This window comes from Ambystoma mexicanum, chromosome 1q, assembly GCF_040938575.1.
Source record: "Ambystoma mexicanum isolate Mex_15411 chromosome 1q, UKY_AmexF1_1, whole genome shotgun sequence".
NCBI lineage: Eukaryota > Metazoa > Chordata > Amphibia > Caudata > Ambystomatidae > Ambystoma > Ambystoma mexicanum.
In genome coordinates, this window is record NC_090922.1 from 571,799,708 (window position 1) to 571,815,916 (window position 16,209).

The 16,209-nt window shown below is 48.7% G+C and overlaps 1 protein-coding gene and 1 long non-coding RNA gene across 2 annotated transcripts in view; one reads left to right on the forward strand and one right to left on the reverse strand.

Moving 5' to 3' along the window:
* Nucleotides 1-772: 772 nt before the first annotated feature.
* Nucleotides 773-16,209, forward strand: part of NIBAN1 (niban apoptosis regulator 1) — a 491,461-nt gene continuing 476,024 nt past the window's right edge. Inside the window, exon 1 of the mRNA XM_069641063.1 lies at nt 773-1,068. Coding sequence (XP_069497164.1) covers nt 1,014-1,068 — 55 coding nt within the window. The 5' untranslated portion in view covers nt 773-1,013. The remainder of the gene's footprint in view (nt 1,069-16,209) is intronic.
* Nucleotides 13,173-16,209, reverse strand: part of LOC138521725 (uncharacterized) — a 45,691-nt gene continuing 42,654 nt past the window's right edge. Inside the window, exon 3 of the long non-coding RNA XR_011283103.1 lies at nt 13,173-14,941. This is a non-coding gene — a long non-coding RNA (uncharacterized lncRNA). The remainder of the gene's footprint in view (nt 14,942-16,209) is intronic.

Here is a 16,209-nt window from a genome sequence, read left to right on the forward strand (position 1 = left end):
GATAATAAGATGGTACACTGCCCCTATGTACACATAGTAGCAGGATAGCTCAGTCCCAACAGGTGGGTCTTGGGAGCAAAGCGACACAGACCCGTACCCTGGTTAAGCCCGTCAAGTGGCACAGCGAGTAGAGCGCTCGCTTTGACATAAGGTTGACGCAGGTTCGAATCCCGGCAGCGCCAAACTCAGCATTTCATCCTTCCGAGCTCGATAAATGAGCACCACACACCGTGGGTAATAATAAGCAGCGCTCAGATACCTGAGGGTTAGTAGCGCTATATAAATGCCAAATTATTATTTAAGCGCGTTAGTAAATGAATGAATGTATGTTATTCACGTGTATCCGTTATGCCAGTATTTTACACTTGCCGTATCATTTGATTTTTTTGGTACTGCCCTCCTATCACAGCATAGCTAATGCATCCCACTGGCGAGCAACATACGGGGTACACGACGTCTGTTACTGCGGCTCACCCTTGAGCGACGTCCGTAGCTGAGTAACTCTAGTTGCTGCTGGCTTTGGGCCAGTAGGCTAAAGTGAGATTTTGTTTCAAATAATTCAATCTCAACACATATGTGTTTTCGGTGAAAACGTACACAATGCATGCGATAGCTCACCCGTTCTAGATGTTTAATCCCTTGAAAAAATAGTCCAGGGGTGACGTTTAAAGTACTTGCTGTCCGTTTTCGCAACTGCAAGTCATGCACTTGAGACGTCACTTTACTTTCCTCCGCCAGGGGGCAGCAGTTCTTCCTTTTGGGGTTGACGCGCCACTCCGGGCAGAGTTAGTAAAGCACAGGCGGTGCTGGACGCCTTGCAGGCTCGTTGGTGGCAAACGCTATTTTTTTGTGCGCCTGTGGCAGGAAGTTTACACGTTTGCTGAAGCAGCCGGGACAAGACGCTTGCAGAGAGCAGCGGGGGAAGCAGGGTCTCAGCCGGAGCGCCTCTCTGCACAGTCAGCCACTGAGCACTTTCTCGCCCGAGGACAGAGGGGGACCGCGCAGGAGGAGGCATGGGGGGCTCCGCTTCCAGCCAGCTGGACGAAAGCAAGTGCACCTACATCCGAGGTACAGGAACGCGCGTGCATTCTGGGGCGGGGGTGCGTTATGCTGCAGCGCTGCAACTTTCCGACTGACAATGGGGAACAGCTGCTTTCTCTCGACTCGGCACTGCCATTCTCTGACACCCAGCACTGCACTTTTTTTTGTTAAAAAAAATGAAGGCGAATGCCAACAACTACTGGTGCAATTATGTTACTAAACCTGCACCTGTGCCTATTCACAGCATTGCTTACTTAAATAGATTGTACCCGCAGCGCTTGTATTCATTTACATTGGTAGTACCGGCACTTTACAAGCTGGGTGCTGCACAGGAAGAGAGACCGTACAGGCACTCCTGCCAGGGGCCCGTGGCGAATCTTAGAGCTGCTACCGTTCTTTTCAACTGTAGTGCAAACACTTTCGTATCATTTTTATGAAAGGCTCGCCATTGTTGATGATGGGGGCTATTGTGCATTTGGCGGGGCGTTAATTGCACTTAAACTGCATTGCTGCTAATTGGTGTTAAACCGCACTAACAGCTGTTGCGCAGTAGGCAACGGCAGTCGTGCCCGCTCTGCCTAGTGGCCAAGGGGACATAGCCCGTTTTGGTGGAGGGGCGACAATGACAAATGGGCTCTTCCAACACCACGTTGCAGTTCCTAAAACGTAAGTGCAAGGCCCTCGTGTCACAAATAGGATGTGACAGCGCAAATGATGCCGGCGTGGGAGGGGCGGTCTCTCCGCTGCACCTGTGCGCGGTCACACCTGCGGGAAGGGCCCTGTAATGAGGGATTGCTTACATACGAATCCTTCCTAAAGTCGCCAGGAGGACCCGGGGATGGAATGCTTGCGCGGTCACGGGCCCTCGGGGCGCGTGACCGCTGGGGTGCGGCTCTGACCAGGGAGCTGGACCACGCGCGCCCTCCCCGGGGCTGCCACACTCCACTAACACCGGAGCGGCTCATGCTGTGCAACGCCCATTAAAACAAATGAGCCGAGAAGAACAACACGCCTACACAAATAAGTACATAAACAAATTACGCGTGGGGTGCGGCCGGGGAGGAGGAGAAGTAGCACCAGACGCGCCCAGTGAATTCTAATTCCACATATACTACTCTCATTCCGCCGCAGGCTGGCAGCTGCTGCTCTTGGGGTGATCGTACAGACTGTTAGACTCCGCGAGCGCCGCCTCTGTCCAGCCGAGCCCCACGTGCCCTTTAGCGTTAGTGGAGAGTGCAGCGCCTCGAAGCTGAGTAGCAGTGCAGTTGGTTCCCTTGAACCTCGGCAATCTGCATACACTTCTTGAGCTCATGGAACCCACTTTGGCGTTTGATCCCCTGACTGCTGCTGGTGGATGTGCGATGGACTAAACCCAGACCCCTCAAGATGTTCGGGGGTTGTACGCCACACCCCTCAAGATCGTGTACTGTAGAAAGGCATGATAACACATCTATGATAACGCTAATTAACGGTTTAAAATGAATTGTCCTGTGTGGTGCAGTTCGTTGAGGTGCAAATATTTTATTTTGGAAACTGTGCATCCTTGACCTCGAGTTTTGTTCCTCATATGATAAGGCATTTGTAACGTGTCTATACACAAGTGGTTGAAGGCGCGACTAGGCATCGGAGGGGAAACAGAGGGAAGACAGAGACAGCGATCTTACTAGGCCAGGTGACATTGAGATTGCGCAAGTGCGGGGGAGAGGGGAGGGGACATTGTAGTGCTTAGGTTAACATAAGATAAACAAAGTCAATAAATAAGTGCGGCCAGCAGGTAGCAACTTGAAGTGCAAGGGTAAGTGCAGCCATCCGGTGTCAAGTGCTAGTCTGGGCTGTAGGGTTACAGAACAGCCCCCGAGAGCAAGGGTTGCCAGGGGGCAGTGCGGGTGTGCAACTGTCGGTAGGGGACCTGGGCCTGAGATCAGAGGGTAGCCAGGTAACCAGTGCACTTTCAGATTCATTCATGCCGGCACCGGTTGAGAAACATTTTTTGTTTCCCTTCCCGGTGAACATGGTTTATGGCTTCGTCGTCAGGCACCATCTCCCAAAAATCCTCTGGAAAAGTAATTGCACCTGATGCAGCAACATTTTGGAAACTTCTGGAATGTGAACTGCCTTCACCTTCCCCTCTCATACATTTTTTGCTTCCCTCCCCGGTTAGCATGGTTTACGGCTTCCTTGGCAGGCCACAAACAAACCCACACTCCTTCAAAGTCACAGATAAGCACACAAGTGGCATCAGGCATCAATCTTTGATCTGGCAGGGCACAGGGGCAGCAGGACCTACCATCACACCACTGAAAGAGTTTGCCAGGAGGCCCAATGAAGGACGCCAAGTGTGGCGGTCTGGCGGGGAGACTCTTAGTTGCCGTTTGTTTTGATAAATGAGTAACTGGGAGTGCCAGACCTACTGGCTGCAAAAGTAGGCTGCTCAACAGGAACGACTGGGCATGGGGGGCGCATTGCATCCACTATCTACCCACCCCAGCTCGACCACTCTCGTGATGCTAGGATGCATTTGGCTGGAAATGTGATATATAAGTTGGTTTTAGAGGTGTAGCAACTTGTTACTTTGATGTCTTTTGGTAGGGTTATTTTACTAGTGTCCTAGTAGCTAGTTGGTATGCGTATTGTTTTTGAATGTGTTACTGCAAATTCAGTGGACACCTCTGGTAGGGTAATTGTGAGGACAAGCCCCAAGGCACCCTACAAAAGCCGCTGTCTCTAGTGGCGAACAACATGGCACGTCTGGTCCTAATTCACGTTTAAGAAAGACTGTGGAAGACATTTGGACACATAATGCACTATGGTAACTGCAGGAACTCATTGTCATGCCCGCGCCTCTGGCGCACGCATTGGCAACCATCATGGACTACTTGGTACTCATTTATTCTCCTAATACTCCTTGAACAACTCCTTTTCACGCCTTGGTCTTTTATTTCCATTTGCTCAACTTTGGTTCTTTCTTATTTTATTCAATTAACTACATTTACCATAATGCACCTGGCTGCAGTCCTCAATTCCTGGCTATTCTCATTCATCGTTATTGGGACCACAATCCCCAGAAGCCCTAGCAGCCAATGCTGCTTCCACCTGCTCAGGACCAGAGAGGGAGGAGGCAGATTGTCTTCAGGTGTGCTGCTACAGGTGCTGTCAATTAGCCTGCCTCAGAACAGGGCAGGGCTGTATATAAGCAGCTGCCTGCAGGAGCACAGTGTCTTGCATCTTGAGATCTCCCCGCTCCTGTTTGCCTTGACCTGCTACTTTGTATGCTGTTCCTGTTGCTGCATTATCCTGTTTTGATCCAGTGCCCTTTCCGGGCTCCCTGCCTTGCAGGCGATCTCGCTCTGCTGCCTTCTACCTACAGCCCTTGTCCTCTGGGCTCCCTGCCCTGCAGCCTGCCTCACTCCGGCTGCCTACAGTCCTTGTCCTCTGGGCTCCCTGCCCTGCAGCCTGCCTCACTCCGGCTGCCTACAGTCCTTGTCCTCTGGGCTCCCTGCCTACAGCCTGCCTCACTCCGGCTGCCTACAGCCCTTGTCCTCTGGGCTCCCTACCTTGCAGCTTGCAACCCTCTGCTGTCTCCAAGCCCTTGTCCTCTGGGCTCCCTACCTTGCAGCCTGCACCTCTTCGCTGCCTACAGCCCGTGTCCTCTGGGCACCTTCCTGGCAGCCTGTCTCCCTCCGCTGCCTACAGCCCTTGTCCTCTGGGCTCCCCGCTTTGCGGCTTGCTACACTCCTCTGCCTTACAGCCTGTATTACACTTAGCTACCTACGGCCTGCTCCTCTGGGCTCCCTACCTCGCGGCCCTATTCTTTTGGGCTCTCTGTCTGTTGCCTACTACTAATCTCTCTGTCCTGTTCTTCTGGACTCCCTGCCTTGCAGCCTACTACAGACCTCCGCAGCCCACTACAGTTTGCCTGCACCTAGTGCCACTCTTGACTGCAGACCTGCTTCCTACTTTGCAGCCCTTCTGTTTTCCTGACTGCTGCTCCCTTGTTCTCTTCCTAGAGTTCTCTGTACTCCACCTTAGGTTATCTACTTCAGTCTAACTGCCTTTCCTTTATTTTCTTCTGCTAAATTGCTCATTGACTTCCTTTTCGCTGGATATTTCTGTTCTTGTCTTCTCATGTTTCTTATGTAATCCCTTTGTACAGAGCTTGCCTGTTGGTTTCCGGCAGGCAACCTCTGCCCCTTCCTTTGTCGCGTTTTCAGTGTCACAGACACCCACTGCTGTTGTTCCCAGCCATGAGCATACAGCGTGGGCCTCTGTTATAGCAATCTGTGCAGAAGGCTGGAGTTTCCTAAGGTTCGTGGAACACTCTTTCTCATTTCAGCATACACCCCAAGAGGGAATCCAGTTTGTTTGTACCTTTGTATCTTTTGGCTCGCAGCTACTGTTTCCTACTCTTCTTTCTTGTTGAACTTCCTGCTGTGTGTGCTTATCTGCTACCTTACCTCAGCACAGCCACCCAAACCCTACTTTGGTACCCTGTGCCACTCTTGACAGAGTGCCATTCCTGACACTCATCCTCTGCAAAAGAGTCGTCAGGAAACGAGAGAAAACCTGGTGCCTCTCAAGGACCGCATCTGACCCGGTGCTCCTCAAGGAACTCTGAGCAACCCGCTGACAACTAATCAACGCATCCAAGGACTCCTCCTATCCTAACACCATAGCAGAAGAAGCTGACAACAAAAGCAGAGCCTTCATCAAAGCTGTTAAGCACTGCATCAACCCACTACATGACCATGGCATAACACACTCCATCGAAAAAGCCATTGCCATCAACACCTTCAATGACAATATGAGCAAGATTCACCAGCACATTGACACCAGCTCTGCATTCACAGACCCACCTCGCGTCCCTCCTTGTGAAATATCCACACTCTAGACAACATTCAAGGCACTCTCTATAGAGGAACTGGTAGAAACCCTGGCCGCCCTCAAAGCCACATTGTATATAGATTATAGATGACCTCCCTGCAGAGGTTCTCCTTCCCTACCTGGAGATCATCAATAGCTCCCTAACTCAAGACACCTTCCCATCAACCCTAAAGACAGTTCAATTCCTCACTCTACTACGGAAACCCACTCTGGATCCTGACAACCAAGGTAACTATTGCCCCATTACCCATCTTCCCTTCCCAGGTAAGATTGAGAAAGTGGTAGCTGTGCAACTGCAGCAACACATCGACACCAAGAGTCTCCTCCAAACCTACCAATCCAGGTTCAAACCGAGATGCAGCATGGAACCGGCAACCATACAGCTAGTCGACGCCCTCAACATCCTTGACAACGGCCAACCCTGCCTCTTGGTTCTACTCGACCTCTTGGCCACTTTTGACACAATACACCACCATGCGCTCACAGACACCCTACATCGGAGTATGGGGGTCAGCAACCTAGTCTTATGCTGGTTCAAGTCCTACCTCACCAACCGCCAGCAGTTTGTTAAAATGGACTCCTCTAGATCGCCTATGTTACCCATCACCTGTGGAGTCCTGCATGGTTCCATCCTCTTCCCCAGTGATCTTCTAGGTACACATGGAGCTGCTGGGATCCCTCCTAGCCGCACACAATATCCACATACACCAATACGCTGATGACACAAATACCTCAAGGACATCCACAGGCTAAAACCCTGCTTCTCGCTGATCTAGTCTTGAATGTCGAGTGCATACTTGAAGGTCAACTCCAAGACTGAATTCCTACTCCTCACCAACACCGAACACCCAGATATACTGACACGGCTATCAACCAGGAACCCTGAGGGCTTCAAATCCGAGTTCACCTCCTGCGCCAAAATCCTCTGGTTCCACATCAGAAAACACCTCTCCCTTCAAGACGCACATAGCTAAGAAAACCGAGACAGCTTGGTATTCGCTCTCCCTTTTGCAGAAAGTCGAGCCCTTCCTCCCTCCAGACATCTTTAGGTACACCGTTAAAGCACTGGTCCTATCCCACCTTGATGGGGTAATGCCTTCCTCAAAGGTCTCTTGTTGTCCTCCCTTGTTTCCATGAGAAGTGCCCTACACATGGCTGCATGTCTCGTGAAGGGTCTATGCAGATATGACCACATCACCCCGGCCCTCCTTGACCTTCACTGGCTCCCACTGCAAGCACAAATCACCTTCAAGTCTTACTGCATCATCTATAAGGTAGTCACCCTCAAGTCACCCAGCTACCTCGCAGAGAAACTCAGCATCTCCAGTGGACAGCACACCACCAGAAGCCAGGACCTGTGCAGTCTTGAAATCTGCTGCTGCAAAAAGGAAAGGACCCAAAAACGAGCCTTCTCTGTCTACGTCCCAAGACTATGGACCCCCCTCCCATCAGCATCAGACTCTTTCCCCCCCCACACTCCTTCAATTCAGAAAAGAACTCAAGACCCACCTCTTCAAGGAGTCTCTCCTCAACACCTAGGCCTTCACGTCGTCCCCCATGCCACCTGACTCCCTAGTCACCATGCACCCCTCTCTGCCACCCTGTACAGCTGTACCCCTCCTCTGTGCCCCTCTGTATCCTACCCCTGCTGTATATCAGTCCTTTTATCTCTGAAAAGCACTCCATTATGCATCTGTATTGTTGTATACCTCTGTAAAGCGCTTCGTTGCTTCTCGAAGCTAGGTCTGCACTCAACAAATACCATAATAATGATGCAGTGGGAACTGAGTCAATGCTGGACTGGAATCCCTCTGCAGAAAATCACCATAGGTACACGTAGGAGCAGGCAGTGGGTCAACTGGGAGCAAAAACGCAGCAGGGAGAAATAAATGAGAAAAATGTGAGCAAGACGAGTGGGTCACCCAGGAGCAGAATCACAATGGTGGGTTCTTTCAAACCTCGTACCCTTGGCTTCAGCCTTACAAATTATCAATAGCCTAAATAGAATACCATGACACAAATCCTCTGAATCGCTACCTCCACTGTAAAGCTCTCATCCTGTCCTCAAATAACGGATCAGTCTAGAACCCCATTTAATACCTGACCCTCGAGGTACCGTTTCCTAGCATCTAAAATCTCTTTTTGGGTGCTTGACCTTTATAAGGCATTTATATAAACTGTAAAATGGCTCTTTACGGCCCTTTATTCTCAAAAAGCATACATGAAACATACAGTAAAAATAATATATTCAATTACTTCACATAGAAGGAATGTAAACAGTTGAAAAATATTTCACTGAAGCAACCCCTAAAAAAGTCTCCTCTTGACAGGGATACACTGAAAAGCCCCAAAACAGGCAGTGGGAGAGATGCTCACGTCAAAGGGCATGGAAGCAGTGAGTCCACTCCTCCAGAGAAGCTTCGTGCTTGACTGTGCCAATGCCCGTCATTTTAAGCCTCCCACAAAAGCATGACATTTTCCAGAACTTTCTGGCTTTCAAAGACTCTACCTGTTGACAGTTCGTGTAGGCCCGCAGCCGGAGTGACCCACGACAACCCCAAGAGGAAAAACACTTCCCTTTCTCATGAAAGCACGAAAACACTACATAACTTTTCTTCAGCTTTCCACGATTCCCTCAAAATATTATCAAATACCAGCTGACACCTTCTTCAAAACAGTCCCTGAGCAGTGCAGAAGCAAGAAAACGTGTGTGCCAGTGGAATAATGCAAACCACGTCACAAGTTCACATCAAATGCAGCTTTCACTTGGGCCTGAAGAAAATGTCCATCATGGCTCTGGGCACACCCAAAATGCACTGCGCACAAATGCCATGTTTTATACTAACTTTTCACCAGGACGGCAGGAAATCCTGCAGCAGCAACAATTTGGTGAATTTTCACCAATAGTTCTATGCGCAATACTTTCATCCCTTTTCCATTGTATAGGAGAAACCTTCTTTTTATTTATTTTTTTTTTTTTTCCAGATGCAAAATTTGTAACCAAAATATAGTTTACGTGCACCGTTTTGTCCTGCCCTTTTACTTTTTGGCACTTGGATGTTCACATTCGTTTTTTTCTTCTGGTGTTAATCTCTTTTAACTCTTAGTGCCCCTGCACACCATTTATTTTTTTGACTATCCATGTTTGTACACCAGAGAGGAAGCACAGGTTGTTTTACAGAAACACTGCATGGAATATCAGGGATGGGGGGGCGGGGGGAGGAGTTACTTAAATGAGAACTTGACTGATGTTCTCCTTAAATGTGGGGCGCAATAAGTGCGATTGTGGTGGTTTTGAAAGGATGCTCCTCTTCTACCCTCTGGGATATTCCATTGAATTTTCTGGCTCATTGAGTTACGGGCACATGTGGCCCACTACTGGGGACCCCGCTACTAAGGAGAGCATTCAAAACAAAGGAGAGGTAGGCCCCTACCAACCCAAGTATCGGGCATATACAAAGAGAGGAATACTCCAGGGAAGCGAGGCATGTAGGGTGCCAGTAAAGTGTAATATGTGCTCGTTGAGCCACAATAAAACAGTGAATCTAGAGGGGCAATAAGTTAGATATACTGTGGTGTAGAACAAATGATCTTTTAATGCAGATGTCAGTGAAGTACACACAACATGGAAATATGCAAGAGCGCAAAACGGGTAGTGCAATTCAAGAATACAAAGGCGCAACACAATTCATTGAGTAAAACTCCAGCATTTTATACACAAGACGAAATACGTAACAAATCAATCACCATGTGAGCTCGAAAAAGCCACTACCATACAATGACCAAAAATAACATATAAACATGGTCTGCTTTGAAAGATATCAAGGCTGGATCGGTCAATGGTAAAACAAAGTACCAACTAGTTCCGGCGCTCGCCCACGCGTATGGCCGCCTTCATCAGGGTCGCAAGGATATGTCCATCTAAAGAATAAACCATATAGACCAAGAGAAGGATATAAAATACATTGCAAAACAAATATTACAATAAGGACCACATATAACACTACTGATCCTTATAAATCTTAATAATTATGCTGAATCAGAATAAAATAGAAATAATTACAGCAGACCCAAAATCACATGACCACATAACAGTCTCCCAACTAATAAAGCGGAGTGAGACAATAAAGGTGAACATGAAGCAGAGTGCATACATGAAATAATAAGGCAACCAATCAAAGAAAAATAAGAATGATGCAGAAAACGAACCAAAAAAGAATCCGGGACAAGAAAGAAAATCAACCCAGTTGGAAAAGCCCAATGCATAAATAAAAAAAGGCAAACGGGAAGGGGGCGCATCATTCCCAATGTGGCTCGGGCGGGTGTAATAGAGAACAGTCAGTAAATAGAAGCTCGGTCTACATGCCTCGGGGGTGTGGTGTAGGGGAAGCTGCTTCCTGTAGTATACAATCTCAGACACCTGGTGCCATATGCACCCCCTGTTGAATTGGAACCAATGGCACATGGAGAATGGGTTCTGTAGCTTGCAGCAGTGCCCGTGCCCCGCGGAGGTCAAATGTGAGCTCGGTGGTAGCCACCTAATACCACGAAGCATAGATGGGAATACAGACCCTGTCCTGCACCGAGACCTTGCCGTAGACCAACTTCGCCTGATGTCTAGACCCTCGGGCAGATGTGCAGAGGCAACTCAACACCTTGCTCCTCTCAGAATTCCCTATATAGAATACATAGGGCATCCGCGTGGCCCGCCCCGTGATCCAGAGCGGGAGAAATGGCCTTATGATCCTACTTTGTTTGTAGTTAGTTTGGGGGCAATGGGCATGCTTAATGGCAGCTTTCTCCCACGGGCTCCTTGGGGAGGTACTTGATCATTGCGACCGTCACTCAACTGAGACAGTTGGGGTACTCTGTCCATGTCCATTTTATTCTCCGGCCCGGCCCACGAAAGTTCTCCTGTGATTCGGACCTTTATGCATGGTGCAAAACAATCCAGCACGTGTTGTGAACGGTATGCAGTGATGTTAACGAATACAAAATAACGAATGGAATGTTCTAATGAACCCCAAACGTCTATAAAAAAAAGAACGTATTTTTTAAAACTATTTGGGATAAGTATGAATAAAAACAAAAAAAGGTGGCTTGGGGGCGGGGTAGGCGAACCCACCCAAAAATAAAGAAAAAAAGTATTTTTTTTTTCTCGGTTCGTTAAAAATGTATTTGTCGTTTTGTGATTCGTTAAAACCGCATGTAACCCTTGTGAACACTGTAGGCTGCAGTGCTTTGCTCCTGCATGTGTCCGACACGCCATTATTCTTGGGCCCATGCGTCAGTGTGCCGTTTCTCAGGGTTGGGCTCTTTATTTTACTACTCTTTGGTGCTCCCCGTGTAGAGGTCTCTGAAGCCGCCTCCTTCTATATATGTACAGGCTGTGGTATTCTGGCCTCTCCTGCATCCAGCCAATCTTCTCAATTCTTTCTAGAGGTTTCTTACAGTTTAAGCTCATGCAATCCCCATGATGAGCGCAGCATGTTGGCCACAGCGGTCGGGAATCCATTTCCTGCGCGTGGGTCGGGCTCTTTATGGACCATATCCGTCTTCTGTCTGTTGGTCCTCATGAAGGAGTCTGCTAGGAACGTGAGTGTGTGGCTAGAAGTCTCATGATGGCAAAGGGAATCATTTTCAGACCATGTAAATCTTCTGAACATATTAACATACAGTTGTGCATGGCAGTGTGTGAACTGGAGCACATCGTAAGAATTGCTTTGAGACAATTTCTTTTTATTCTATTTTAGAGAGCATTAAGATCCAATACTCATGTAATCAGGGTAACCGTGTCCTGCCCCCCCACCCCCTTCTTAAAAACAATCTGCCAGTTGGGCCCAGGAAATTTTATTGTGTATGCGTGTGCTAACCATTATACTGCTGACATTGAAAATTGGATATGTACAAAACCAAACCTATAGGTTTTTTTCATTGCTTACATATGTAGCTATGGTGGACCATGATGCGCTTTCCTAATTGGACACGTCTCGCGGTTCTTACGTATATTGCATTCACAGCTCTATTTCTACATTACAAAATAAAGCAGGGTGATCTTTTGACTGAAACCAGGCGACTGTGCCTACAGCAGCTCATACCTGTATGCTGGTCCTGATGGAGCTACATATCTTCTAGACAAGATGTTCTCCTAACCGACCAAGGCCTAACCTGTCTCCCAGGTTCGGATTTGTCGATACTAGAATTGAGTTTCTGTCAACTTCTCAGAATCACCTTGTGTCTAGGCAAAATTATCTTCAGGGTGTGGGCCAGCTGGAACCCTGGCAGACATTGAAGCTCTAAACTGGAACCTACTACCTAAAGAAATTGAATGGCCAGCTTTCATCACAAATGTAAAGAGGCTAAATCATGGCTGCTTTCTCGGGGCTAGTTCTGTCCTTCCAGTTGACACCTTAACTCATTCTGGATATACTAGACATACTAGTGCCCCGCTGTATGGTCATTGACCCCTGTGAAGGCGAGTCCCCTCCCCAGTGGAGGGGCAGCAGGGTCGGTGGGGCGGGAGGTGCCGGGAAGACTGGGGAAGAGGGCCGGCTGCAGTAGCAGCAGCCAGAAACTGGCTGAGTGTGTGGTGCTATGCCCTCGGCCAGGACAATAGAAGAGGCCACAGGGGCCCCGGCGCCAAATTGTGCGTTAAAAAGGGCTAGGCAAGAGGAGAAAGATCAGCAGCTCTTCTACCTCACCAATGTGACCCTGCAATACGCCTCATGGTCCTCTGTCCTGGACCCTCTGCTGTGCCTGTCACCATCACCAGGAGAACCTCTGCTGCACTCCTGCAAGCTTTCTTCTTCACCTCTGGTCTCCTGTCGGCGCTAGACTGCCGCGGGGAAGCTGTGTCAGAAGAGGGCTTGCCTCCTCTGCGCCTGGGACTGGGGCGAGCTGTGGGCTGCGTGTCCAGTCTTCGTTGCAGGATTTTGTTCCAGGCTTCGGGCGCATTGGACTCCAGGTGTGTAGGTAAGGAGGGTGTTTGGCCAGGCTCTCTCCGGCTTGTGCAGTCGTGCTGGGTCGGGCAGTGCGTTTGTGGTGGGGGAGTGGGTGCAGCATTTGTATCTGGTGTGCAGTTGGCGGGGTAGCTGGGAAAGAGTTGGTGTGTGGGCTGCTGCGAGTGTGGGACTGCTGGGGGGGACTACTAGCAGTGTTCACTTTTAGAGAGCAGGCTGCCTGGGTGAAAGTTGTGGTTATTTTCAAACCTGCGTGTTCACAAACTTGGGGGGGGGGGGCAATATGAAATGTATTAATATTTAAATTAAAAGGGTTCAGCTGATTAAAATGTTCGGGCACCTGGGTGAAAGTGAAGTTATTTATACTGTAGGGGAGGCATGGTATCACAAGTATGACACTGACACAAAAGGTAGAATTTGTAAAACTTTAATAAAAGTTTCTGGGTTTAGAAAAATTTGCACTTTGCCCTATAACTAGGATGGGCATAGTCTCGACCATCAAACAATAAATAAAACAGTCCTAGTTGAGTCTGTCAAATCAAAATGGCCTACGCTAACCAAACCTAATGCATGCCCTATCTCTTGTACAAAAAGTGTATAAAGGAGATATGTACGTAAAGGAAAATGAGTGTTCAAATATAAAGAATATATTTGGCTGAATCAGCTCTCCTCCCCATGCTGGACAGCACGGAGTAAGGTGGTCCCCGTAGCTAGGATGACATCTGGCTCAGTTTTTTAACTCAAAGGAAATTCAAAACATGGATTGAGACCCGCCATGCCTGCCACGTTAAAATCTTACTTTCCAAAAAATAGTTCGCCAAAAGGTTCATGTCTGTCCCCCTCCGTCGGGCTTAGACTTTTCAAAGCAAAACAAAAACACTTGTTGGGGTTCCCTTCCCCAAGCTTAATTCACCTCCTTTAGGGGTTCCCTTCCCCTAACTTGTTATACTTTTGGTCTCCCTCAGTCGGGCTTGGACCGTTTCCTGATGTCTAAGACTTTCAAATGTGCATGTTTTTTTTCTACAGACCTCCACAGGACCACTTCGACTTTCCAGCTTTCAACTCTCACTCCTTTTTATTTGCCCCAGTGCTTTGTGGTCTGCGTAGTTCACTGTATTATGCACCAAAGTTCAACGTTCACCTTTTTACACTCCCCTTTTCTGTGGGTTAATTTTGATCACCTCACTTTAACAATACATCGGCTTTATCGCTACAAACTTTTCACCTTTCAGAGACTTTCGAGTGGGCTACCTCTTTCGCCAGACCACTCTGTTACTCCATATAACTGATTTTAAAGCTACTTCAATGTTCATTCAAAGGACTGCCTTTATTTGCGTCTCATCCACACGCATGCAGCCTTCAATTGTGCAATATGTTACCACTTCAATCTTTCTTTAGCACACACCGGTCTCTCATGTCACTTGCCAACTCACTGGCTGTGTACGTTTTATTTCTTGTCTTTACTGTCTTCCAGTTTACCAGTCAAGGTTTAGTACCACAGGCTTGGCCTTGCCTCCCCAATTCTACCGTTCACCATGGAGGGTTGCGGGCGTCCTTGAAACACAATTCAGCCTTTTCGGTCAGTAGTCGTGTGCTGTTGTGCGAGTCTGTGTGGTTTGTTTTGTTGTTGCAGTGTAGTGAAGTTTGTGCGGATTGCTGTGTTTATAGGATTGTGGTTGTGTTTGGTTAGAGTTTGAGAGGTGTATGCAGAGGGTTGAAACTTTTTAGTGGATTGGTTAGCTGGCACAGCAAGTATGGCAATATTGCAATTTGGCACAAGGGTAGGGAATATGTCTTGTAAGTGTCACAGTATCCCCTGGCGTATAAGGGGGCCAGCCTGTATAAGCAGAGGGCCACCGGTGCATGTGGGTGTCCCCGCGTTGTTCTTCTGGATGCGGGGTAGGCATTTCTCCGGCGTCTCTTGTTTGGGGTGCTCGGCGTTGAATTGTCAGGTTTGAGTCACTGACTGTTCTTGGGCTTCCCAGCGGTAGTGGTCGCATTATTTCTGGGTCCCTGTCCCTCAGTTGGTTTCTCCATGTTTTTGTGGCAGTTCTTGAAGGCTGCAAGGAAAAGAAACCAGCATTGGTTATGCCAACAGTGGGATTTTGTGTAGGCATTGGAAAGGCACTGTTGCAGTGGTATTAACTGATCGATGATGGTAGCCAGTGCAAAATGGTGAGCATGCTTGAGCATCTAATAGCAGTGCCTGGCAAATGCTTGGAGTACTTACCAGTAATCTTCATTACTTCTAGTCCTACTCTTCCTCTTCCCAGAACTCAACATGAGGTGGCCAACCTCCCACAGGAACCCCTTTTCTATTTATTTCTCCTGGCCACACCCACTTGCCCCCCACATCTGGGCATAATAGCCAGTCTTCCCCAAGCCACAACAGTAAATAACAATGCCGAAATGGCCCATTTGTCAACAGGGCCAGAATGAGGAGGGAAACTCATACTGGGACGTGGAAAAGTATGACCAGGAGTAATGGCGATTACTGGTAAGTAATCCAAGCATTAACTCCACGTCCACTCTTCCTCGTCCCAGTATTCGAACATGAGGCATGCCAACTCCAGAGAGAATGGGCCGAGATCACAAACGCCACAGACCAACTGAGATATGCAACTCAACCAACACCAATTTATTGGAGCATACAGTCCAAGGCAGTACCAACAAAAGCCAGTCAGACGTGCCACACTCAAGACCCCAACCCCTAAAGCCCCAGCTTCCCTATGGTGGAAGTTGAAACAGTGGTGCCGAACAAATGTGTGTGGGTCAGATCAGGTGGTGGTGTGACAAATGTCCTGAAAATGAAGGTGACCACAAGGACAGGGAGTGGGAGCTCCCCTGACGGTTGATATAGGCCACCGTGGCACTGTTGTCAGAGCGCAAGAGGACCACCTCCCCTTGCAACATCTGGGTAAAGGCCCTCTGATCCCTGCAGGCTGCTGCTAGCTCCCTCCAGTTGGAAGGCCTGGACACCTCCACATTGGACCACAGTTCCTGGCGAGTCCGTCCCAGAGAAACTGCACCCCACCCCAACAGGCTGGCGTCTGAGGTAACAATGATCGGAGAGGGCAGAGAGGAAACGCCTTCAGCAGATTTGGCAGATGGAGCCACCGCCAAGAGCGTGACACGAAGGAAGGGGACCACCGGAATCGGGGCCTCGAAGTCCAGAGAGAATTCCCTCCAGAAACAGTGGACGTGGAGCAGCAGAGGACGAAGATGATGCCTGACCCAGGGGACAAGGAACACACAGGCTATCATTTACCCAAGCGCCCAACGAAATCCCGGGCCTGAGCCACTTTCTGAGAAAGAAGAACAAGGTAAT